The 26,384-nt window shown below is 38.7% G+C and overlaps 1 protein-coding gene across 1 annotated transcript in view; it reads left to right on the top strand.

Annotated features, from left to right (window-relative positions):
- Nucleotides 1-4,155: 4,155 nt before the first annotated feature.
- fn1a (fibronectin 1a) overlaps nt 4,156-26,384 on the top strand; it is a 33,330-nt gene continuing 11,101 nt past the window's right edge. Inside the window, exons 1-29 of the mRNA XM_007562711.2 lie at nt 4,156-4,445; nt 5,168-5,293; nt 5,988-6,122; nt 6,419-6,547; nt 6,763-6,900; nt 7,902-8,060; nt 8,980-9,177; nt 9,308-9,490; nt 9,621-9,797; nt 13,543-13,698; nt 13,801-13,929; nt 14,505-14,648; nt 18,649-18,770; nt 18,889-19,057; nt 19,185-19,370; nt 19,465-19,593; nt 19,680-19,769; nt 20,636-20,830; nt 21,767-22,048; nt 22,164-22,427; nt 22,547-22,641; nt 23,192-23,360; nt 23,461-23,547; nt 23,644-23,835; nt 24,557-24,829; nt 25,486-25,600; nt 25,707-25,783; nt 25,882-25,971; nt 26,086-26,352. Of these exons, the coding sequence (XP_007562773.1) occupies nt 4,322-4,445; nt 5,168-5,293; nt 5,988-6,122; nt 6,419-6,547; nt 6,763-6,900; nt 7,902-8,060; nt 8,980-9,177; nt 9,308-9,490; nt 9,621-9,797; nt 13,543-13,698; nt 13,801-13,929; nt 14,505-14,648; nt 18,649-18,770; nt 18,889-19,057; nt 19,185-19,370; nt 19,465-19,593; nt 19,680-19,769; nt 20,636-20,830; nt 21,767-22,048; nt 22,164-22,427; nt 22,547-22,641; nt 23,192-23,360; nt 23,461-23,547; nt 23,644-23,835; nt 24,557-24,829; nt 25,486-25,600; nt 25,707-25,783; nt 25,882-25,971; nt 26,086-26,352 (4,600 nt within the window). The 5' untranslated portion in view covers nt 4,156-4,321. The remainder of the gene's footprint in view (nt 4,446-5,167; nt 5,294-5,987; nt 6,123-6,418; nt 6,548-6,762; nt 6,901-7,901; nt 8,061-8,979; nt 9,178-9,307; nt 9,491-9,620; nt 9,798-13,542; nt 13,699-13,800; nt 13,930-14,504; nt 14,649-18,648; nt 18,771-18,888; nt 19,058-19,184; nt 19,371-19,464; nt 19,594-19,679; nt 19,770-20,635; nt 20,831-21,766; nt 22,049-22,163; nt 22,428-22,546; nt 22,642-23,191; nt 23,361-23,460; nt 23,548-23,643; nt 23,836-24,556; nt 24,830-25,485; nt 25,601-25,706; nt 25,784-25,881; nt 25,972-26,085; nt 26,353-26,384) is intronic.

Here is a 26,384-nt window from a genome sequence, read left to right as displayed (position 1 = left end):
CAACAGTCATGTGGAACATCATGTCATGCCTCAGTCCTTACATCTGCTCTAACACGCCATTATCTTGAGCAATTAATGTACAAATGTACAGTATGATTTTGATAAATCAGCACTTAAATTTATTTGCTCTCCTTAAATTTCTCAATTCTCACCGGCTTTCCACTCCCTGCTCAAACGCTTTTGCATTATTCATCTCAACCAAGCAAGTTCCTCTTTTCTTCTTCTCTTGCAAACAATACTTTTCAGTTGTCTGAGAAGTTCATCAACATGTTTAAAATACTTTAAAATGTATAACATGTGTCTAGCATAATAAAAAACTGTCTGCACCTTCTCTAAGCTTGTTGTTCTAATGTTTCCATGTTGTATAATGAAAATCTTTGGTGTATGGTAATTTCCATTTTGATCATCTCTGATTCACTTTAAATGGAACATTTCCACTTTAATTTATTCCAGTCAACAATAAGAATGCTTGTATATTTATACAAGAAGCCACATCAGGGACTTAGGTTGCACAATAACGTCTTTAAACCAGGATTAGCAGCTTCATCATCGTTGGTCACTGCTCTGCAGTAGTTGGCATGGTTAGCAGAGGGAAACCACAACAATGAATGTCGTCTGTACCACTCGAGTAAGGGAAAAAGGATATAGTGGGGTGATTGCCATGTTTGGTTTCCATTTTCAATGCTTTGGACTAACGTTGAATTAAGTCAGATAATATTGCAATATTAAAGACTAAAGAGAACTGGAAGCAGCTACACCACAGTAAAACTTTTATTTGGAGTAGTAATAGCTTCCAAAAGCTGACCTCACTTCAGAAAAATCACATTGCAATACAAAGTGTAACTATTTCATTATAGTGTACTGACATGATTATCTGTCTACTATTATTATTTTTAAAATGTGCATGTTGTTTTCTTTTGATCAAATGTATTTTGAAATAATTAATTTTGAAATATTTGAGTTCAAAATTTTAAGTTGGAAGATACCACTGTCATTGCTTACCTATAATGTCTGTCTGCTGAGGACACAGCAGACGGACTAACAACGTCTCTACAATCATAATTCAATTGATTTCTGCCATTTATTGATCAATAATCAAGTTGTTGAGCAATGGAGCAGTGAATGTAACTTCTGTAGAGAAATCTGTTGGGTGAACAGTTGAAACCAGGAGTGGTGGGATTGTGATGTGATGAGCTTCACTAACAGACTTCTTTCATTATCTATTTTTGTTGTAATCCCCACTTCCTTCAGCCATTGTTTATGTCTGGATTTATTGCATCTTGCTTCTTCTGGCGCAGAATTGTGACACGCCTCACATCAACGATGTAAAAGCAAAAAAAAAAAAAAGCAATACGACTGAACTGACTGCAGTCACTTTAAAAACGATCAAAAGTGCAGTCACAATGAAATGACACTCCCAGATGAGGAGAAACACACACATCTCCAAATTGCACATCTTGGCAGTTTACATAAATTCCCATCAAGACGTTAAAGCAGCAGTGGTCAACTTTAGCACTCAAAATCCAGTATCCTGCATGTTTCCATGGTGTCACCCACTCCAGCCTAATTAACACCTGAATTGTCTCCTCTGTCTGTAATCAAGTACTGCAGATGATTTCATTTGATTCAGGTGTGTTGAAACAGGGGAACATATAAAATATAGTAGACACAAAGACTCACTTCTGCCAAACTGTAAACGTTACAAACCACAGATTTGAGAGTTTATGCTGATGTAACAAATAAAAAATGCTGTCATTATTCTGTCTTTGCTTACACAGACAAACTGAACATTGATTAAACAATTCTGTTTTACCGTTCTTTATAATGTGCAGTGTTGCAGATTCAGAGGATTGACAACAGCAACTGCCTAAAGCGTATATTTGGCCCTTCTAGCCAACTGTGATATCATCCACATCTGTCTTAAAGACACATCAGCTTCAGTGGGTAATTTCTTTATAAATTATGAACAGAAAGAGCCAAACCTGAACATGCAGTATATAAAAACTGCATAGCAGGCAACATTTTCCTTGCATGAACAAACTTACAATAGACAGTTTTTATTCTTAGATGCATAGATTTCTCTATAACCAAATACACAAATACTGTTGTGAGGCAAGTGGTAAATAGAATCAAGTGTTAAGACAGATGTCACAAATGATTGCAGAATAAAACCTCAAGAATGTGTCCATGCACACTACGGATTTATGTTTCCCTACTCGATAGCACATAACACAGTGGTTAGAGAGTATTTTCTCACAATTTCCCTGCAGATTGATTGGCTCCATGTCGCAGCTGACTGGAGATGAATCCATTTCACTGCTGTAATAGTTGAGCTCATGACATGGCAGAGGAAATGAGCAGTTTTTCATTTCTACCAGGGTTATCTCACACTATAAATTGGTTTTAAATGTCAACTATTTGTCAAATGTCAATGTGTGTCTTACTTCATTAGAAACAAAATAAAAAAATAAATTAAACCTGAATTAGTTTCACATCAGACTCGTAGATCATAGAATTGATTTATTTAGGATTCTAATGGTCACAAAGCATGAAATAACATTGAAGTCAAACAGGATTATGTTTAACATTGCTGGACTTTCATGAGTGAGGGGGTTTTTAGTGTTGTAACTGCATCAACCACAAATATAAATGTTGATTGAGTTGAAAGAGATGCACAAAGGATTACGAACATTTTAGGTAAGTTGGTTTATCCCAGATATTAAATAGAGATTTATAGTAGTTTAATAAATCAAATTGTAAAAGAGTCTAGATGCAGTCTGCTTGTTTCCTCATAGATATTTTTTATAACTTAATTTGCGTGGTAAGTTAAATATAAATGTATTTACAACTGATGAACTTATTTGTTTGTAAATTCAAATCTAACTTTAATGGATCTAGTTGTATTAAAACACACAGCAATGGGAGAGCCTGAAAAAAAAACACACACACACACACACAAAAAAACAGTAAAACGTAAACACTGAATCTTGGATTTGCAGATTACAAATGCAGAGCAGCTTAAATTACTGAAAAATCATTACAATAAAACACCTGGTCATGCAAACACTTTCCAGGCATTGAAACGTTAGACGACTGGAGAGTTTCCAGGCACTGACGCCATGTGACCTCATTTCTGCAGACCACTGCTCCTGAGTGTGTAAAACTAACGGCCAATATGTGTGGAGAACTGCATCAGTGTCCTACAGTGCCTTGTAAAAGTATTCATACCACACGACCCTTTTCCCTTTGTGTAACATTAACACCATAAACTGCAGTGTGTTTTATTTGGATTTTTTGTTATAGACTAACATTGTACAAGTGTAGCTATGAAGTGGATGAAAATTACACATATTTCTGATTTCTTACAAATGAAAGTAGTCTCTTTACTTCTATTACATCTATGCATTTTGAAAAATATGTTTCTTCCATTTTTTCACATTTAGTGCCTGATTGTTTGGCCCATTCTTCTTTTCAAAATAACTTAAGTTCTGTTAAATGCACTGGTAGTGTATGCAAATATCAGTTTTCAACTTTTTCTACATATTTCCAAATGGATGTAGAACTTGACTTTGACTGGGCCCTTCTTGTTTCCATTGAAGTTCTGATTCTATGTTTAGGTTGTATTTATAGCCTTGCTGGAAGGGGACCAAGTCACCAATGTTCTTTAGCAAACAAGCTTTCACTGAACTGTTTATTTCGGGGCATCGAGGCAAGGGAGTCTGAACACAACATGCACCACTTTTGGAAAAAAGAAAAGTGTTCTCTCTACTTCACAGTTATGCGCTATTTTGTGTTAGTCTGTCGCATAAACAAGGCAAAACACAGATAAGTTCAAGCTCTATGTTCTATATATTAGTTACACTGAGAATAAAGTTTTTATTTTTGTGGATTAGGGATGCTTTCCATATGTTAAAAAACATTTTCCGGATTACATTTGTAGCGTGGACATTGTATAATACTTAGTTATTATACAATGTCGTGCCAGATGCAAAAGGAGCACCAGAATTCAGAAGGGAATTGAGAAAGGGGTTTGTTTGAGAAGATTTTCTGCTTCTGTTCCACGCTGCGTGGGTCGTCTCTCACATTGTCGGACCTCCCTCCTCCGTCTGAAACTAAGCCATGCCCAGATAAATCACTCCCAGCACAGAGGGAACCTCCACTCAGGGCTCGCAGGCACACGGGGGAGGTTGGAGAGCTCCAGAAAGTGGAGAGGTGCTGGAAACCCCAAAAGCGGTGGTGAAGTAATCACAGACTGAAAATCTCACTGGGAGCACCTGTGGCCGCGTCCTGCAGCACCCGAGTGGGTTCGATTTCAAACAAAATGTCCGGTCACAGCACCATAGCCGGGGTGCTGGTCGCTCTGTGCATCGGGAGCGCGGTGCACTCCATGCCCCAGGGGACGCTCAGTAACCCGCAGCTGTATCGCGCTTCCTCGGTCTCTCCAGGTAAAACTGCTTTATCTTCTCCTTTGTTTTCTATATTGATATTACTTTATTGCTTTTGGGTACTTCTTGACTTTTTTTAGAGTTATCAAAAAATATTTTTTTTTGAATCTATAAAATAGTTTCGCTGATCTGATAACGCGGTTGCATTTAAAGTTATCTGCCTACTGATGACGTCAAACACTAATTGCCTTCAACAGCCTCTGCTCTCTAAGGTCACCGGATTAACCTTTAGCTCAAGTCATATACATCATCTTCGTCCATACGAAACCTGAAACTATCCAAGTTCACACAAAGTTAAAAGAAGACTTTGTAAAGTGGATTAAAGGGGGAAAAGATAATTGCTCTGGAAATAGGGAGCTCTGTACAAAGAATGTTCCTGGTGGGGGAGAAAAGGAGGATGACTATTCTTCTCCACCCTGTGCAAATGATTTATGACAGTTTGAAAGTCCCTTTGAAGCCTTGTTACCACTGCTGGATTATGTTCAGAAACATAGAGGGCAGAGTTTCATTCTAGTATCTGAATGTTTAATCTAGACATCAGTTATTCTGATACAAAAAAGATTTTCGTTTGGTTGTGTAATCAGAGATAATGATCTGTGTGTGAAGCTGTGGGCAAAAAGAAAACACCGTCCAGGAATGGTATTTCTCTCAGTTCTGCTCCGTCTTTACCATTGTTTTGTACTCTTTTCTTTGTCTTATCCGTTTCTCTCCTCTCTGCTCAGATGGCTGCATAGAGAACGGTCAGTCATACAATGTAAATGACCAGTGGGAGCGTCCTTATTTGAGAGGCACCCTGATCTGTACCTGCCACGGAGTTGCTGGGATTAAGTGCAGAAGCAAACCAGAAGGTTAGCTTGTGTGCTATTACAGTACCCATATGCATGTTTTTTTGTTTGTTTGTTTGTTTTATGTACAAAAATTGTATTAGTGTGGCATGCATTTGTGTTCTGCTCCCTCTACTCTGACAGCCCTAAATAAAATGCACCGCAACCAATTTAATTCTGAACTCACCAAACTTAACGGTTTATCTGTGTATAACTTAATTATAGTTCGTGCAGAACTCCATTCTCAGTGCCTCTTACAAATCTAGGGGAGCAAAATTAGTGTTTTGGGCCATTCTTTGTGCTTCCATGCGGACAAAAACATTTCTGGAAATGCTCTCATGTAGGCGGGGCCTGAAAACGGGAACAGTAAAACTAAGTAGGCATGACTGCCCACCTATGTTGACAATTGTTAGTTGTGCACTCTGCAAATCTGGCTCAAAAAGAAAGTGGCTAGAAGAAAGCCTCTAATGAAAGCAACAAGATCTGTTTGCAGCTTGCAAACACTATAGGTAAGAAGATGCTTCCACCGAAAGGGAACTTTTTGGCCTACATGTGAAGTGCTACATTTGGTGGAAAGATACTTGGTGTTGGTCTATGACTTGAAATCCTAGTAAAATCACTGGAAGCTTTCCATTGTCTGAAATGCATATGTTTGCCTCATTTTTCCAACTAGCTTCAAAACAATTTTGTTTATTTTTATTCTTTTTACCTATGGCAGAGGAAAAGTGCTACGACAAACTCAGCCAGAAGTTCTACAACGTGGGAGAAACCTTCGAGAGCCCAAAGGATGGCATGATCTGGGACTGCACGTGTATTGGATCTGGGAAAGGCAGGATCAGCTGCACCATTGCAAGTATGTGTTGTTGTTTGTGGTTCCACACACAACTTCTCTGCTTGGTGGGTAGTGTTTTTTTTTTTTTTTGTTTTTCCTGCCTCCATGTGCCAGACTGACTGCAGTAAACTTCTAAAACTCTGTATTCCTGATAGCTGATTAAAAACGGCTTCCATGCAGCTGCTTGCAGTTAACTGAAGGGTTAGATAATGATGCAAATGTTTGAGTTATTTAATTTCCTGTGCCTCTTTTTTTACTACATTTACACAGACATGCAGACAATCTTTAAATCCACTCTTTTCTCTCTGTCTAACCAGATCGCTGTCATGATGGCGGCGCCTCCTATAAGATCGGAGACACCTGGAGGAGACCTCATGAAGGAGGCTACATGCTGGAGTGTGTCTGTCTGGGTAACGGGAAGGGAGAATGGACCTGCAAACCTGTTGGTGAGTCATTCAGATAGCTGACTGATTATTCAGTCTACAAGACTAGAAAACTGTGAGTCAGTTTGCTAGAATTCTCTGACTTTGGATGATTTATTTCTGCCAAAAAGTTGAATACTATTCACATTAATAACATTATTTTAGGGCTGTTCTGAATTTTGATACTGGGACACGAACAAGTTGGATAAAAAAGCTATTGGTGATTTTTCATTTTGCAGCTGAGCGTTGCGTTGATCAGGCGCTCGGAACATCCTACGTTGTTGGGGAGACGTGGGAGAAGCAGTACCAGGGATGGATGATGATCGACTGCACCTGTCTGGGAGAGGGAAACGGACTGATCACATGCACATCCAGAAGTAATTATTTATCTTACTTCCTCTGCGTTTTCTTTCCCGATATCTATCCTATTTAATTTGCTGTAAATTAAGGTTAAAACTAGAAAGGTAAAAGAGAAATTTCGTTAGGAATAGTGGATGTACCTTGCGGAAATGCAACTGGGTCATCATGGAAATTACACTCTTCGGTGTGGATGCTTATGCTGAGTGAAAAAGACTTTGTTAGGTATTTCCCGTGAGCTGTTTATGAAATAAATCTGCATGACAGAAATGTTCAAAAAGAGCAATCGGAATTAGCTTTTACAGGTCAGAGGATTTACAAAATCTGTGAATGGAAATCGACCTCATGATTTCTGGTTGGTGCATTCTTAGTTAAAACCTTGAAATTCAAATAGGTCTCTTGAACAAATTTTGATTAAATTAATTTGAGTTCAATTATAATTTACTGGTTCTTTTAGTGTTTGACAGACACTAAAGAGACCAGTAAGTTTGGTGTCTTTAGTGTCTGTCAAACAAGAAATCTGGGTCACTGAAAGTCATTCAAAGAGAAAATCAAATTCTTTCTTCTGAAGTCCAACTGTACTGAATCAAGGATGACGAGCATCTAACTCTCTCTGGCTGGGGAAAGTCGAGCTTGTAATTATTGGATGTTTTCAATGGGCTATGGAGGAAATGTTCCACAGCTGTCTCATCATTTTAAACAGTCACATTCATCCCTAATTATGCTGTCTGATGCAACAGTTGATGAGAGATTTTATAGCTTATTAGCTTGTATTACATGCAGGAATTTTGGGTGACCATAAACACTTTTGTATTGACTGGAGGCCATTAGTACCTTCTTTTCGTGCACAAATGACCAGCAAAACTTTAACAGGAAAACAACTGTTAGCTATAAAGAGTAGTATGTACCATTACAAATATTTTAACTTAGGGTTTTACAGCATTTCTTACTTCCAGACTTGCACCATATTTAGTTTTGTAGTTTTTATCACTTCCATACTAATTAAAATTCTTCCTTCTAGATCGCTGTAATGATCAGGAGACTCTCACCTCATACCGTATTGGAGATACGTGGACCAAGACAGATCCTCGCGGCCACCAGCTCCAGTGTCTCTGCACCGGGAACGGCCGTGGGGAGATGAAGTGTGAACGACATGCCTCTCTTCACACCACTAGCCTGGGTGAGAACTGATCATGTCCATGTTTACTTTTTGTCCCTGTGCCCCCTGAACTCCATATGGAGAAGGATTTCTACCAAAGACAGATGTTATAAGGAGTGAGAGATATGAGGTGCCGACTGTTCAAGTGACGAAGTGAGCATGATGTGTCTTTGAACTTAACATCATTACCTCATGAGATTAGAAGATTGTGTGTGGGAAGCTGGGGATGTTGTGAGAAAAATACACATGGGAACGATGGGAAGAGGAATAGGCTCTGATTGAAGCGATTATGGAGAGTGATGTAGAAAAATGTGGTTGTTGTGATACAATGTCGGTAAAAACCAAAAAAACGAGCAGCGATTTATCACTTTTATCTGAGATAATTGTTCATTTTCTTTCTTTGACTCCTTTCAATGTGCATATTCTCGACTTTCAAGTGTGGCCAAAAGACATCAAACAAGTTTTGAGCCTTTTTTGCATCTAGTGGGGTTAAGTAAAGAGTCCTCACCTTCATCTTCATTAGTGATTATAAAATACAGTTAATAATTTTCTTTTTTAATTCTACCCAGATGTATCAAATTGTTCTTGTTTTGGTTTGCTCACTTTTAGATGTTAGCCAGTAAATTTATTGTTACTATTTGCACATATTTTACTTCACTGTTAAATTGGAATCAGCATTTCTGAGTAGAATTCATGCGAATTATTTGCCAAAGTCCAATCAGTTTGTAAAGTTTACTGATCAAAATGTATGAAGTTCTAAATAATTTTAGAATTTCACTCAAACTGGCTAGTTTCTATGAAATATTACTCTCTCTTACAAATAACCACTGTCTTTTTTTGTAGGCCTATTCCATTATGCCACATCATGCACTAGTTTCTGTTGGAGCAAAGCTGATATTCTTTACACGACATCTAATTTGAGTTGCACATTGTGTTACAGGCACTGGCTCTCATGTGGTAACCAACATCCAGCCTGCAGTCTACCACCCTGTCGTTGTACCAGAGCTTCCCTTGGAGGGACCCTGCAAGACTGACTCAGGACTGACGTACTTCAATGGACAGCGCTGGATCAAGAACCAGGGAAATAAAAAGATGATCTGCACTTGCATGGGAAATGGCATTAGCTGCAATCAGTGGGGTAAGAGACGATCTTTTCCAGACTTTTCTTGGTAAATTTTCCACCCAGGAGAGGCATTCTGTGAACTGAAACACACCAAAAATAATGTTCAAAAGACTAAAGTAGATTTTCGTCTTTTGTCGGCATCCAGATGGACCAGCTCCAGTGTATGGTGGAAACTCTGGAGGTCTTCCCTGTGTGTTCCCGTTTGTCCACAAGGGGAAGACGTACCATTCTTGCACCTCTGATGGCCGCAGTGATGGACAGCTGTGGTGTTCTACTTCTTCTGACTTTGACAAAGACCAGAAATATTCTTTCTGTACAGAGAAGAATGGTGAGGAATTTGTATTAAAGGTGGAAATTATCAGTAGGAATGAATTCCTGTCAGATTGCTTGCATTTTTATTCAAGTGTAGAGAATAAATCCCAGGAAGTTCAAATGTCTGATTTCCTTTTCTTTAACAGCGGTCTTGATGACACGAGGTGGTAATTCCAATGGGGCTCTGTGTCAGTTTCCATTCCTCTACAACGGCCGAAACTACACTGACTGTACCTCAGATGGTCGGAGGGATGGCATGAAGTGGTGTGGCACAACAACAAACTACGATGCAGACCATCGGTTTGGTTTCTGTCCAATGACTGGTAAGTAGTTCAAGCCGGATTGGTATTTTATTGGTTGGTTTTTTTGGGTTTTATTATCACTACAGAGTGCAAAACATTTCACCCATTCATCTTTTTATACTTTTGTGGTTGTGGCTATTTTGTACCCAACTTTTTGGAGCGCAAAAGAAGCTATCTGCCAAAATGCCCACGCAGCCATTTTTGTCTGCCTCATGAGGAGTTGTTGGGTTGATCTGGGCTCAAAATCTTACATTAGTACCAAATGGAAGTAGCAGAGTACAATTCCTTCCAGATGGTGGCAAACTTGATTAACATTGCTAATTGTCCCGTCCCTCCCAGCCCCATGTGAATTTTATCATAAACCCAAGCTGAGTTGTCTTATCAGGGTGACGTTAGAGTGGATTCCTGGCTGGTGTATAATCGTTTATATTACACTAACAACACTGCAGAATATACATTGATGTCACCCGTGCCTGGTTTACATGTCTCCAGTGATCAGAGAAACCGGGTGTCGGAGTGAAACATTTTGGGAACACTCCTCGCCTGTTCAGCTTACCTTAACTTCTGATAAGGAATGCATTTGTGTTACATGAGCACATGGTTCATCGGAGGTGGGTGTCTGTTTTCCAAGTGAGGTGAAAGCTAAAGGTCTAGCATTGGTTAGACGATTTGCTAAAATCGCAGCGCCGTATAGTGGACTGGCATGACAATTACAGCAGATTCAAGGTGTCATGGTGACGCCATTTAAGCGTGGAACTTTTCCCCAATTAGCTTCCAAAAATACAGGCAATTCCCAGACAACTTTAGGCTAGTGACCTACGGTAAAGTCCGTATAGCAAAGATGAAATAGTTGAAGTGATCCTTCCGTGCTGAAGTTATTTAAGCAGACCCCAAACAGGTTTGATGGATATGTCTGGATTTTAAATCTCCACCATTCAGATGTGAACGTCCCTTAGAAATCCTCACTAGTGGGAAACAACACCTCATGACTGACACCAAGTTGTTAAAACTATCCTGTCAAGTTTTAACAACAGCTGGTGAGGGGTGTCTGTTTAAACACCTTGGCTATTGTCTGTGCTGTTTGTGTGAGGTAAACCCATTCCTCTGCTGAAAGGAGCAGGCTGTCTTCACATTAGAATTACCCACTTTTGAGCCATTGTCAAAACAAACAAGGATTTCGAGATTTAATGGATTGTTTGGACTTACCAGGAGTTCATGCTTTCTCCTCAAGCTCCTTTAAAGGTGGTTTGGTAATCCTCTGTAATCTAGCCAGACAGCAGTCTCCAGGTGTGTTTTTAGCATCCAGGACTCAATCCCATAATGTAAATTCAGTCATTTACATTGTATGACGCTCTGTCCCATTCTTATCACCCAGAAGACGAACCTTATTTGATTAAATCCTCCAGGTCGTCTTATCTGCTTCTCAGGTTTCGCACTGGAATAGCAGTGTTGAATAGAGGGGGCTTTATCTTCCGAAGCCAGGAACTGTGTCACCATCAGCATTAGGAGCCAGTATCAGATAACAGATAACTAAGACATTTAAATTAACCCAAGTAGTTGCTCAGGCCTTAAAATGCATATGAGCTCAACATTGTCTTCTGATTCTTCAAACAAGTTTTTGATTAAAAATGTTTTCATTGGGATCACAGTTATTTGCAATGAAAAACTTTTGTGCATGGAGAACTGTCAAATTTCAGCCTAAAAAAAGATTATTATTATTATTATGTTCTTCTGTCTGAAGTAGATATGACATAAAGTACGATACTATTTTTTAAGGATATAATGAGAATAATCTGATCATTACCAGGTTCTTAAATCAAATTCTCTTAATTTCTCTTAAATTGTTATAATTTTAATCTCTAAATTATTTAATTTCAAAACATATTACACCATCATTATGTATTAAGTACAAATTAATACAAAATGAGAATTTTGTCTTTGGGTAAGGACAAATTAAACCTCGGGATTAATATGTCAGGGAACTATCTTTAGCAGTGATTGTGGATGTTTTCTGTATGACTTCATCAGGTTATCTCATGATTGAGAAGGACGTTTGGCTCTCTTTTCTTTGCACATGATGTCATTGCTTGCATAACCCAACTTCAGCCAAGCTTTAACTGTTGCACAGACGGCCTCACATTTGATTTTGCAGCATTCTGGTAAAGAGAGGATCATGGTTGAAAAACCATGTTTGCCAAGTTACTACACATTTCTACCTTGGTCCCATCTGTCTAAAGGACATTGTTCCAAATCTGTTCAGGTTCATTCGAATTATTTTCAAACTTTGAACCTAAGGCATGCTGCCCTGTTTGTTTTAGAAAGGAAATGATAGCTCTTGCTGCTTTTTCATTGTAACTACATGTTTTTTTAGCAATATTTTTTTTCCTGAAATTTAACAGGCTAACAGAGGCCTGTAGAGTCTGAGAAGGAGCCTTTTTTCTTCTCTTCTTTATTTATTTATTTATTTTTGAGCATTGCACAGTCTGCTGGGACAGATACAGTTAGGTTTAGAGTTAAATATTTTTTTAATCTTTCAAAGAACAAAACTTTTCTTCTTCTGGTTCTGGTTCTAAAACATAAAACCCAACATTTGAAAGAGAGCTGTTTATGCTTTTACAATGATAATTTATAAAAAACAAATCAATTAGCCATTTGACCGTCCCTCAGTCTTGAGAGATGGGGCCACTTAGACCCCACAGGGTTTTCACTCTGTGCGTAGTCTGGCGAGGTCACACTCACCTCGTGTGCGCTTTTACAAGTTGTTGTTGTTTTGTTTATTTTTTAAATGTTTTTTCTTTTTGTCTGACCTCCTGAGTGTCGTTCTAGGACCGTGGGAGATTTAATAGACAAATAGCCTTGGTTATTATTCACGTCTAATATAGTTAGGGAAAAGTTATGTCCTCATTCATAACATACAGAACATTAAAATACTTTTTGTGTAAGAAAATGTGTTTGATAAATCACCAGAAACATTTTTTGGCAACTTAAATCCATATTATTTAAATTCCCAAATTAATTTATATGCTAGTGAAAAATTACTGAGGTATACCTATTTAAATAGCCGGAAGAAGTTGAAATGCTCTGAATTCTACAAACTTGGTCTATCTAATTTAAAGCACTTTGTCTGTCTCCGGATTCTGTTTTCTTTGTTATTTTGATCTACCCATCAGGGGCTTCAGATGAGTCGTCATATAGTAATGTTGATGACATTACTGTAATATAAAACATCTCTCTGCAAATTGGTCCGGGCAGGGCAAGCTCATCAACATCCTTCTTTAATTTCTGTCTGCTCTTTCCCCTGCTGCAAAGAAATTAAACATGTGATCAATTAGTAAGTTTCAACAATGAAAGCTTTGTTCTCCTTTAGTAATTCTTGTACGTTGTGCTTATGTTTTCCTTCTTTTATCTATGGCCCACAATAGAACTGAAATAAAGCCAGTGTGCCTCCAACTTCATTTTAATAACTCATCTTTGGACTCGCACACCTAAGGGCAGGTCGCTGCTTGTTGTAGCCACACTTGGAAACTTTCTCTCTGACACTCACTCTATTAATTAACTAAACCCATGTGGTGAACACACACAGTCATTCACACGTGATAAGACAAGACAGCTGTTTCTAACTTTTAATCAAATTTTCCTTTCTGTGGCCAGGCATTTTTATGACTGTTGTATTTACATCACTCTGTGATCATTCTGGGCCGATATTTCCTGAAGATCTTTGAAGACATGGACTGATTTCGTATTTTGTTTTATTTGTGTGTTTTAGCAAATGAAGAAGTGTGCACAACAAGCGAAGGGCTGATGTACCGCGTAGGTGACCAGTGGGACAAGAGACATGACGTCCTAGGTCACATGATGCGTTGTACCTGTGTGGGCAATGGAAGAGGGGAATGGAGCTGTGTCGCTTACTCCCAGCTTAAAGGTATGGGTCAATTCAGCCTTCTGAATGGAGGCAGTTAAAAAACACATTGAAAAGTGTTTGGTTATTTGGTTCGCGTTCATTTTCTGCTTATCTCTGCTGCAGAGCATTGTCTTGTGGATGGTGTGACCTATGAGGTTAACCAGACTTTCACCAAAGACCATGAAGAAGGATACATGATGAACTGCACCTGCTTTGGACAGGGCCGCGGTCGCTGGAAGTGTGATGCAATTGGTGGGTTTAGTACTTTAAAATTTCAGGTTCTGCAACTTGCTACCTAATAAATTAATAAATAACTCATCATGATGGACACAAATGGTTTCAAAATAGCAGCAAAGGAATTCTTAAAGACGTGCCTTGTCATAGCGCTCAGTGAAAATTGAGAAACGTGGACAAGATAGTAAATGAGGAGCTTCTGAAAGTTAAATCCAGCAATATGGAAAGTCCTGTGATCCAGTGTATGCCAAGTTTTCAGTTGATAACATTTTTAGGGAATCTTTTTATTTATTTATTTTTTTCAGTCTGTTGCCATTTGTTAATTTATACAGATTAAATCAGAAAATGAAAACAACATGACAACCATTAGTCACTAAGACTTGAGTATTAGTTTTTTTGTCAGAACAATAAATCAGAGTTGAGTGGAATAAAAATAAATAAATAAATCGGTGAATAAACTGAGGCAATGCAACAACAACAGAAACTGAGCAAGTACCAAGTCCATTTCAAAAAACTCGAATACAGTTTTTCTTTGTAGAACTAAAGGATATAAACGTTACTTTGGTTGCTGATTGTTATTATTTTGCTCTCAGACCATTGCCAGGACCCAGAGACAAGAACTATCTATCAGGTTGGAGAGTCTTGGGACAAAGTCATCCAAGGTGTCATGTATAAATGTATTTGTTATGGCAACGGTGTTGCGGAGCATGGATGCGAGCCCCAGCTGTCATATCCCGGTAAGATATTTCTCTCAAAGCCTTATAATTATGCTTTGCACACTTTATCACACACACTGTAGTTCTCTAATGTGTTTCAGTTGCTGTGTGAGGATGACATGAGTGAAGACAAATGTGTGTCATGTTTGCATGGATTTTCTACTTGGTTAAATGTCAGTAGTAAGACGGTCAGATGGGAGTTACATCTGTCTCGTAATGCTTTCATGTTTACATGCTGAGATGCTTTCGTTCAGTCTTGGTGTGATGTATGCAAACAATGGGGGGGTGCATGGTAATTCAAAGTTAACCTGTTGCTGTGTGTTTCTAAGGGACGTAGTTGCTAAGCTGAGTTGACGAATAGATGTGAAGTGGGTTAATTTGCTACATGTCATGCTTCATCGTGGGGCAGCTGTCACTCTCTTGTCAGCTACATTTGTGTAGACATTCACTGTTGCAGCTCTTTGCTCGCTTACATTTTCTCCTTTTAGTTTTTTTTTTAATTGCAGCAGCAGATCTGCAGGAAAGCATGCTCTGATACGAAGCACATGGGTATGTGGAAAAACATCATGAAGACATATCTTAACAAATGTTGCTGGACGATACATTTTCTTAGAAATTATTGTGATAAATGTGTCATATTGATCTCAAGACTATTTTCAATAATAATGCCATGATAATGCAAGTTCGTCCTCTCAAAGACCAATAAACCAAAAATAGTTTTGCACAGAAACTATCTTCCAGTTCCGCTCTGGAACTGGAAGATATTTGAAGTATCCCAAATAAAACAACCAAAAACAATAAAATAGAAATAAAAACCACACGCCACTGAAACCATAAAGAGATGGATCATGATGTTTCTGCACATAAAATTGCCCTTCAAAAAATACTAGTCATCATAATGGAAATGATCAAGTTCATTCAAATTTGTATGCAATTAATTACTTATTTCGACTTGTCATTCATGAAATGGTTTAGGACAGATCAGACAATTTTACCCAAGTCACCTTTAGCATAATTCTTTTCCAGATTCGCAAACTGAGCTCGAACACAGAAAAAATGTTTGTCTGAGCCACCTCAAATATGAACCGCTTGACTTTGATGTGAAGCAGACAGTTATAGGAGGGGGGTGTCATTTCCTCTTTTACAAGTACACTCCCCCACTTTGAGCTTTTGTTCCTGCCAGCATGTGGTTCAATGCTTGTGTTGTTGCCACAGCTGTACAAAAACGCCCCAGTCCATGACTCTGGATATAACCACTCATTGTATCCTCAAAGCTTCAATATCTACACATTTGTTCAGGGATCACATAAAACTGAATCAAAAGTATCACAGTTCAGTTTAGAGTGTCTTTTTCGTGGTTTGATTTCTTTACATTTCCAACATTTTTCTCAGTGTTTGGGTGGTTTTGTTCATGTTATCATACACATTTCGTCACAGTAAAAAAGAATATGCATGGATTATTTGGTTATACAGATTTATACTTTTAGATATACAAGATTTGAATTTTTCGAAATTGTGAGTAAAATTGAAATGCCACACAAAAGCCGTAAAAGTCAAAGAAGCAAATTCAGATTTAAATTATTGGGTTTTAAGTGGAGAAATACTACATTTCTTTGTTTTCTGAAACAGGTTGACAGCAAATCCAAAATGTAGGCCACTTCTCTGTCACAAGTTTCCATAATAGCAACCATCTGTAAGCTTGTGCTGTGTGTGCACGTGTGTGTGCATGTGTTCTTCTGTGTGTGTGCTACAAGGGAAAATACAGCCTGGACAGATTTAAAGGCAGCAAGATTTCCAGACCGTAAGTTGGTTGCTTTAGAAAGCAAAACACTATAAAAGGTAAAAAATAAAAAAAGAAGCCAAAGTTGTACTTTTTTTCACACTGCAAGTTTTCACAAGCCTCTAATTGAGCAGAAAGGTTGATACAATCTTCTTTAAAACGTTCTGCTGATTGTTATCTGTTCCTCTCTTCCTGCCTCTGCTGGTTTTAATCTTCAAACCATTTTTTTTATTTCCAGGATGACTTCCATTAATGCTTTCTTTTACTGCCTCCTTATCACTGCACGCTGTGCATCCGTCTGAATATCAAGGGTGAATGTTTTGTCTACAGGAGGATAGTAAGGATGCAAGAGTGTATCTTTGTGCACTACAAAGGTGTCCACAAGCAACTTTGGGAAACTGCCTGAAATTTAGTATCTCAGCTGCAAGCAAGCGTCTGTTTTAATGACCGTCCTCCATGTGATTCTGCATAACCCTTACCCTGGCCAGTGGCTTTGTGGGTCTGTAATAGGCAGTAATTGGTCCCAGATTGTTTTTGAGGTTTGTGTATTTGCTAGCAGCATCTGGTTAACCGAGCCACTTGCTCAAAAACTTTTATTACAGGTCTGCTGTTTGGAAAAATGGCTAGAAAACCCCAGTTCTTTATAGAAGCTACCAGATTGTATCTGCACAGCTTATGTCAGGAGTCTGTTGAACACATGACTTCTGCTCGCATTAAAAACAACTTGATAAGCTTTTAGTTATTCATAAAGGCTGCAGTTTTGAAATTGCTTCTCATGTCATGTTTAATATCTCATATCCAAAGAGGAAACATGAGATCATGGGATATCAAGTTGACCAAGTTGGTTCCTCAGTTAACTTAGCTGGGTCTGCCATTTGTTTTGGAAAGCAGACCACAAATCCTTCCAGAGTGCTATCAGGTGGAATAATGACCAATAATTAAAAGGTTTTCCCACAGGCTCTCCTCGTTGGAAAAGCTGTTAAATGTTGTTTAGATCTGTTTGGCTTGAACTTAGAAACTAAATTAGGCAATAAAGACTCACCAATCAGTGCTGTGGCTCAGTTCTTATCTCCAGTTCTACAGATTTATTTTCAAAACCTGAGATTAACAGGATTGGAAACTATGTGGCCACAAATTTGAAGTAGAGTTGATGTGACTCTGTGAGAGAGTGGACTTTTACTGTTTTTATATCTGAAAACAGATTCAGAATCACGCAGTTCACATGGTAGACTGTCTTTAGGATATTGTGCAACGCTGTAGTGTGGTTAGCATTAGTGATTGTTATCATCAGTCTGTGTGTTTTTCCTAGAGGATGTTGATCCTTAGCTTACACCTGAAATTTAAGATGGAAAGGACAAGATACAGCACATTTTACAGTTGTACATTAGGCCTTCCTGTTATCTGATAAAGTCTCTATTTTAGAAATAGCATCCACCCTTAAATTTTTTCTGCTTCCGATGATATTGTCCAGATCACCTTTACATTATCAGGATTTTAAATCTCAATGAGTTAAATAAAGGAATTATACTTATACAACTTCATTTTTGAACAGCCTACGAATATTGACATGTCTTTTTGGGACAGATTTTCAACAATTCTTTGCAGAGTTAACATGCCAGTTGGACATAGATAAACGGGAAACTTCCTCCCCCAAGAACGTCTGAAATATTTATGTGTTTCAGTCCTATAAATAATCACAGGGATAGTTGAATAATGATTGATTGATGAGTTTCAGAAGGTATGAGTTAAGTAGTCTCATGTAAAGATATTTTGTCAAAAAATAAATAAATAAATAAAAATAAGCTTTAAAATACTCCGTTTTTCAATTGTAAATTGTTAGATATAGTTCTTCTCATTTGATCTGTGTTTCCAAATAGATAAAGTAGAACAAGAGGAACAGAAGTTTCTTCTCATGCAGGAATGTAAATCTGTGCAGGAATCTCACGGGAGCCTGCTACTTTTTTCTGTTCAGGAAAACACAGCTGCACACTGGTTGACTCTGTGTTGACTGCAATCTAGTAAAATGATTGGTGTTTGACACGTTCTCAGATTGTTGAACTGGAAATTAACTGATACCACTACACAGAAGATTTTCCCATTTTTAATGTGTTAATATGATTTAGCTGCATTACATAAAGGTACTTATTTTTACCTATGTGTTGCTGGTAATTCCTCTTGATTTGTACTTTAACAACCAGAGCAGTTCTGCTTACACCTCTCTGTGGACTCCTCCTACCCCAGGTGGCCATCGTCCTGTTCAGGTGATCATTGCAGAGTCTGGAGGCCAACAAAATTCCCATCCCGTCCAGTGGAACACCCCATCATCAGCACATGTAACCCAGTACATCCTGAAATGGAGAGTGGTGAGTTTCCTCCATCTGAGCAAAGGAAATCACAAAAATAAATGAATCTAATCTAACGGGGTTGATTACTTGTAAATATGTTTAACTTGGAGTTGTGATTAAAATATCTTTAATACAGAAAGACACAATTAGCCCATGGATGGAGGTCGCGATTCCTGGCCATCTTAACTCCTACACCATCTCTGGCCTCAAACCGGGGATTACGTATGAGGGCCAGCTGATCAGTGTGCTTCGGTTTGGACACAGAGAGATTACGCGCTTTGACTTCACCACTACCTACGGATCATGTGAGTTGAAGGAGACAGGTCGAAGTGATAACTGAATGTGTAAAAGCCCATAGCATTTTTTTTCCCTTTAGTTTCTATTTATCGTCTGCCACAATAATGTTTAAACAAGACTTTTCTTCTGTTTCAGTGATTCCGTCGTATGGAGAAGCCACCCCTCCTCCCCCCATAGTTGAGATCTCTGAATCAGTGACAGAAATTACCTCCAACAGCTTCGTTGTCTCCTGGGTTTCTGCCTCCGACACCGTGTCCGGTTTCAGGGTGGAGTATGAGCTGATTGAACAGGGTCAAGGAACTGGACAACCTGTTGTCCTGGGTAAGTGGAATGACAAAATGTGTTTGTATTAAAACCCTTTCAAGGTAGAGTTATCCGGTTTAATTCATTGCCATATGTTTTCCCCTCACCTCAGATTTGCCCCGTTCAGCCACCTCAGTAAACATTAATGAGCTTCTGCCAGGGAGGAAATATAACGTTAACGTCTACGAGGTCACAGATGGAGAAGAGACCAACCTCATTCTTACTACTTCACAAACAACTGGTGGGTAGACTCAGGCAACATGCAAGACATCTTTTTCAGATCTTATATATATCAGGTTGTCAAGGATTTGTTTTTATTACTCACAGCGCCTGATGCTCCAAAGGAGCATGAAGTAGAGGAGGTGGGAGATACTTCCATTATGATCAGTTGGAATAGACCCCTGGCTCCCATCACTGGTATGTTATAAGCCATTGCTTTCTATGAGATTCTGATGGAATTACATGTTAAGAAAATTTATATTACAATACTGACTTTCACTACAGCCACAATAATATTTAAACTGTCTTCCTGCACTTTTCATTTTGATTCAAACATAAGCAAATGGCACATATAGGTGTTTCCACTATTAAAGATCAGCCTCAGATATTCCATTTGCACGCAGATTTCCAAATTCCCAGACATGCATCAAGAATGAAGATAGATTTTGAAATTTGACTTAATAACTTGAAGGTCTTTCAGTTCACACATTATGGCTGATTGTCTAATATAAACAATGAAGGCTGCAGATATATTTATCTGACCTTCTGGTAGTATTTCTCTAAACTAGAGGCATTCACAGCTCTCCTCAAGCTCTATTTGTGTTCATGTTCCCTTAGCAATGAAACACATAAAACAGAGAAAAATGTTATTATTGGCTTGTGCTGATCCCAGCAGTTGGCACCGAAACGATACAGCTGGTTTTTATATTGCAATGTGCTCATCTTGGGTCTGATTTCATTTGCAGATTCAAGCTCCAGCTTTCAAGATGAATTCAGTGCATCATAATTAAAAAAAAAAAAAAAAAAAAACATTAGTCTGGTACTGTTTGATTTAATCACAAACAGTACCAAATATTTTTAGAAAGCAAAACGGAAAACTGGGATCAAGAATATCATTTAACAAAATCTTAATGGTGGAAGAATGACAAATTTGCAATAGTGATGGTTTTAAACTAAACATGATGTTTTAAGACTGCAGTACATCTTGAAACCTCGTTGAGTCTGATACTTTTCTGTGGGTCTTTTTTCTTACCATAAATCAACCATACTATTTTTATTTGCAGGATACCGTGTTGTGTATATGCCATCAGAGGAAGGAGAAAGCACAGAGCTGACCCTTCCTGATACTGCGACGTCTGTGACGCTGAGTGACCTCCTGCCAGGAATCTCCTACAACATCAGCATCTATGCTGTGGAAGACAGTTTGGAGAGTGAACCTATCTTTGTTCAAGTCAACACTACTGGGGAACCACTGCCAGGTTAAGAAAACAGCATGTATTACCAATTTTAAAATTATTGTTTAAAAGACAGCTGGAAATCACTCTATATGTGAAAAATGAGATTGTTGTGTTGTTGTGAATGAAATGGGTCAAAACCCCTCCAAATATGCATCAATCAATTAAATTTCATTTCAGATGGTGTTAAGGATCCACCATTATGAAGATTTTGGCCAAAATTAATAATAAGAACCACAACATTCAGTAGTTTAAATGAATTTACTATGGTAGAAATTGTTAATTTTTCTCTTTCAACACAATAAGTTAGTGTGAAGGTTCCAAAAATGCTTAAGTGTGAAGGAATGTTGTCTTTCCTGTGTATACACAGAGGGGACTCTAAAAAAACTGTAAATGTGATTTATTGCTCTTGGATCAATCTGCAGTCCAGTCTGTGGTCTGTTTAGTGTTTTTTTATTTATTTATTTATTTATTTTGCAACATATCCAGGTCAGGACATGACTTGGGAAGAGTTTTAAAATGCAAAGAGAAGGCACTGAGTTCACAGCTGCTCCACGGTTGTTCAGCTTCAATGAATTTGTGTAAAACTTTCCAGTCTGCCAAGTTGAACATGCATTTGGACCAGATGTTGAAGAAGTTTGAGAACGCTTGTATGTGTGATGCACTGAGAATCCGTGACCTAGTTGAGAGAGTGTGATATCATGTCTGGAACGAGAAATTAAACCATTTAGCTTGTGCAAATTCACCAGTGTTTAGTGAAACCATTGGTGAAATGTTCTGTCCATCTACGACAAATAGTCCATCTAAAGCTAAGGGTTTAGAGACTCACTGTGTCACTGCACAAGTGTTAGTTGGTTGGAAACCTGCAAAGGGTTTGTTTAAAGAAATAGACCAGCAGGGTTTTATGTGATTGGGAAATGCAAAAAAAATAAAATTTGTTGTTGTTTTTCTAACCCACAGTTGCAGTGGATTCCCCATCTGACTTGCAGTTCTTTGAAGTGTCTGACAAGAAGATCACTCTGACCTGGTCGAGCCCAGCAACCGGAAGCGTGTCGGGTTACCGGGTTACTGTGTTGCCTGTTGATGATTCAGGCTCTCCACAGAGCGAGATGACTTTGCCTGTGCACCAGAACACCTACGTTGAAGTGACACACCTAAATCCAGGCACGCTTTACCGCTTCAGTGTCTACACCATTTACAACGGAAAGGAGAGCGTGCCACTAATTGGGGAACATGCCACCAGTGAGTTTGATGAATCATTCTCAGAAAAGTTTTTGAAAGACATCTAAATAAGTGCTTCTAAAGCCATTCTACCTCCAATAATGTTTACAGACGTCTCCTATTTTTCTCTTTTAAGATCCCGATGCGCCCACAGACATTCACTTCAACGACATTACACAGGATAGTGCAGCAGTGCTGTGGTACGCACCGCGCGCCAAAATTAGTGGATATCGTCTCTTCTTGACCGTCGAGGGTTCAAATCCCATACCGCTCCACCTGCCTGCCCACCTGACACAGTACACCCTCCGTAACCTGCGACCGGACACAGAGTACAAAGTCACGCTGCATTCAGAGCAAGACAATACCCTGAGTGTAGGAGAGTCTGCTGTTTTCACTACTAGTAAGTACTGGGAATTTTGTATTTGTTTCATTGATGATAGGATTCTAGACATGTAAACTATTGTTGTTTCATAATGTCTGAATAAAGGTTTAACAAACTTCCCTCCTGATTGTTTCTAGACTCAGCAATGGGTAATGCCCCTCAGTTTAATACAGATGTCACAGATACCTCCATAGTAATCTCCTGGTCTCCAGTTCCCCGCATCGGATACAAGGTATTTCCCATGTTAACAGAAAACCCTCAGTTTACTTTTTAGTAAAATCAACTAAATGGGTGCAAGATTTAGCAGAATGACTGGAAATAGAAAAGCAGCAGTATGTTATTTTTCAACTTTTAGCTGAAATGTGTCCACCCTGCCTTAATTAAAAATATATTAGGGCGTCCCGATTATCTATTTTTGGACACATCCTACTAATACTTGATGGACAGCACTTCATGTTTAATTAAAAGTTTTAGAAGTCCATTTATTTAGAAACAACCACAGGTTTTGGAGTTAACCTTATATCCAAAGACTTTAGATTACATTTGGAAAGTGCAGTCCAGTTATCACTAGACTGCAAGCATCTTTACATCACAACACTTAGGATTACTGGAGCTCAGAAATGTATCTGATTGGTCAGAACGTGTTGCGACAGAAATGAGAATGTTTATTTGGCTTCAGCTTGCTTGGGAAAACGCTGATCTCTGACCTTTACCTCTCGCATCTGCAGCCTTTGGTTCTTTAACCTCTGTGTTCCTGAATCCTGTTGCATTTTTTCTTTCAGATGTCAGTCCGACCAAGTCTGGGGGGGGAAGCTCCCAGAGACGTCATCTCTGAATCTGGAAGTATTTATATTTCTGGTCTGACTCCTGGAGTGGAATACACCTACAGTGTCCAGCCAGTTTTTGATGGTCAAGAGCAAGGCACCCCAGTCACTCGACATGTTGTCACGCGTACGTATCCGTAAACTTTTACTCTTCCGATTTTTTTTTTTTGTGTTTCTCCTCTATCACATTTTATTTTACTTAAACAAATTTTCCCCTTTAAATCTAGCTTTGTCTCCTCCTACTAATCTGAACTTGGAGTCCAACCCAGTCAACAGTGACATTACCGTCCAGTGGAATGGACCAAACACACCAGGTACACACTGCAAGAAATTAAACCAACAACTGGTCAGATTAGAAACATACTTTAAGATCTGTTTCCAAATATGAACTTAACTTTCTTGCCGTTTAGACATCACAGGCTTCAGAGTGAAATGCGCTCCAACCAGCGGTCAACAAGGAAACAGCCTGGAGGAATTTGTGGAGGCTGGGCAGAATTCCTGCACACTGGAAAACCTGAGTCCTGGGGTGGAGTATAATGTCAGTGTTGTCACAGTGAAGGATGACATGGAAAGCACTCCTGTCTCAACTGTCATTACCCCAGGTCGGTTTCTAAAAATTCCTCATGTCCTAAAAAGGTTTCTGAGAATTTAGTACCTTTTCTTTTAAGTTCTATTTTTCTTTGCATTTGCAAGATTTATTGAAATACTACTTCCTTTACATTCTAACATTTAACGCACAATAAAAGCTGCTTACTGCATGTTCAATGAAGTTGTTTCATTGAGTAACCTTAAGGTAAATGATGTATTCCACGTATCCTCTGAATTTGGAATTTCTAGGAAGTGAAATGTCTACAAAGTTAAAAATTCGGCTTGGAGACTTTGAGGTTAATCCAGAGTCAAGATCCAACATGGCTGCCATGCATTTAAAACGCACAGAACTCTGAAAATTGTATTGCTAATGCCTTGCCTTTCTAACTGGAGTTTAGTTACGAACAAAATAAATGACAACTTCTGCTGGCTTTCGACAAATATCTGAAATATATTTTGATTGAGAGGAATTGAATTCCGACTTCCGAGGCAATTGCATTGCATCATTAGTACATATGAGGAGAAGCTGACTTGCATTAGCTCTTCCATCCATTTGATTTGTTTGCTGGATCAAAATGCTGGAAGCAGAGAATATCTGACATTCACATTAACCTCCGCTTCTTGCGCTCTCTTCTTTCCCTTTTCTCAAACCTCTCCCGCTTTGTCTCTTTGTACTCTCCTGTTGTTTGTGGCTCTCTCTTTTCCCTCTCCAAAATCCTCTTCCCACCCATCCAGAAGTCCCAAAACTGACCGACCTCACCTACGAAGGAGTGACTGACACAACCATCAGTCTCCGTTGGTCGCCGCTCGACACCACTGTCGTTACGGGGTACAAGATCACGGTCGTTGCAGCTGGTGAGAGCATTCCCATTTTTGAAGACATGGTCACGCCGACCACTGGCCAGTACACGGTGTATGGACTGGAACCTGGGATCGACTACGACATTAGCGTTACCACAGTAACGGAGCACGGCGAGAGTGAGCCCACCATGTTCACTCAACAAACCTGTAAGATTTCCTACTTATGTATTGATTTCTCTGCCTATTTGACAGATTTTCTCTCTAAATCCAGTGTTTGTTCCAATTACTATCCTCTTTACCAACTTTAGTCTAAATTATGCAAGACCCGTTTTGCAATATTAAATACCTGAGCTTTCATTCAGAAGCTTAGTGAACATATAATCACTATGTTCAGAAAATAATGGACTGCACTGTATTTAAACACGGACAATATTTTTTAAAAAGTAATAGATGTTCAAATTGAAATATTGTTTTCTAGGCAGCTTTGATTTTCTGGAACTTCAAACGAAAAACCTTTTCAGTTGCTGACGAAATTGCTTTACATGCTGTGTTGTCAGTCTAATAAACTTTTGTGTCTCTGTGTACGTGTGGACCATCTGGCTTCAATTAAAATGTTTTTTATTACCTCTTGGTCTTTAAATTTAAACAGGCTGTTAAATGTCAGACTCACACATAAACCCTGTTGTACATTTAAATAATGATGTTGTCGTTTTTTTCTTGTTGTTGTTTTTTTTTTTTTTTGTTGTTTTTTTTTTTTGTTGTTTTTTTTTTTTCTGAGTGGTGGTAACAGCTTCTTTTTTGTTTTCTTTTTTTTTTTTTTTTTTTGCTCTACTCTGAATTAAGCTGACCTTTCTCTCTAATAGCTGTACCTGCCCCCACTAATTTGAACTTTGGTGAAGTCGGATCCGACAGTCTTGAGGTCACATGGGCTTCTCCTCAAGTTCCAAACACCTCCGACATTAACAGTTTCATCATTAGGTATGAGGATAAACAAAACGTTGAGCATTTTTGAACAGTATTTTACCATATCTCAGGCCTGTTCATTTGTTTTTGTACCCTCAACACTGTACTGTTCTTTATTTAGATACCACCCCATTGATAATGAAGATGAAATTACAGAAACCAGTGTTGGAGGCGATACAAATAGAGTGGTGCTAAGAAGTAAGTTGCTTTGAGCGCAGATGATGCAAGAACATGCAAGAACATGCAAATCCAGAAGTGGACGCATTTTCTAATTTTGATCTTTTTGCTATTCTTAGATTTGCTGCCAAACACAGAGTATCTGGTGAGAGTGGTGTGTGTTTACGAGCAGAGAGAGAGCTCACCTGCTGTCGGTATCAAGAAAACAGGTGACTTGAGATTCTAAAAAATAAACTCTCAGTGTTTTTTGTATCCTGTTTTATGCATAAGCATAATGGACATGTTTTCTCTTATTATCTCTATTCGTCCTTTGTTGTATTCAGCTCTGGATTCCCCAGTTGGCCTGCGTTTCTCTGAAATCATGACAAACTCCTTCACCATCCACTGGCAACCTCCCCAAAGCAGAATCACTGGATACCGAGTTCGCTATCAGATGGTTACTGGTGGAAGAGCCAAGGATGAGAGGTTGCCACCTTCAAGAAACCACTTTACGATGACTGGTCTCACTCCAGACACTGACTACTTGGTCAGCATCTATGCTGTGAGCGGACTACAAGAGAGCCTCCCGCTCAGTGGGACACAGAAAACAAGTATGGATCCAGGATGTATTTTATTATATTTT

This window comes from Poecilia formosa, unplaced genomic scaffold (genome assembly GCF_000485575.1).
Source record: "Poecilia formosa unplaced genomic scaffold, Poecilia_formosa-5.1.2 Scaffold140, whole genome shotgun sequence".
NCBI lineage: Eukaryota > Metazoa > Chordata > Actinopteri > Cyprinodontiformes > Poeciliidae > Poecilia > Poecilia formosa.
The sequence above is the reverse complement of the archived record's forward strand: the minus strand, read 5'-3'. Positions and strand labels throughout refer to the sequence as shown.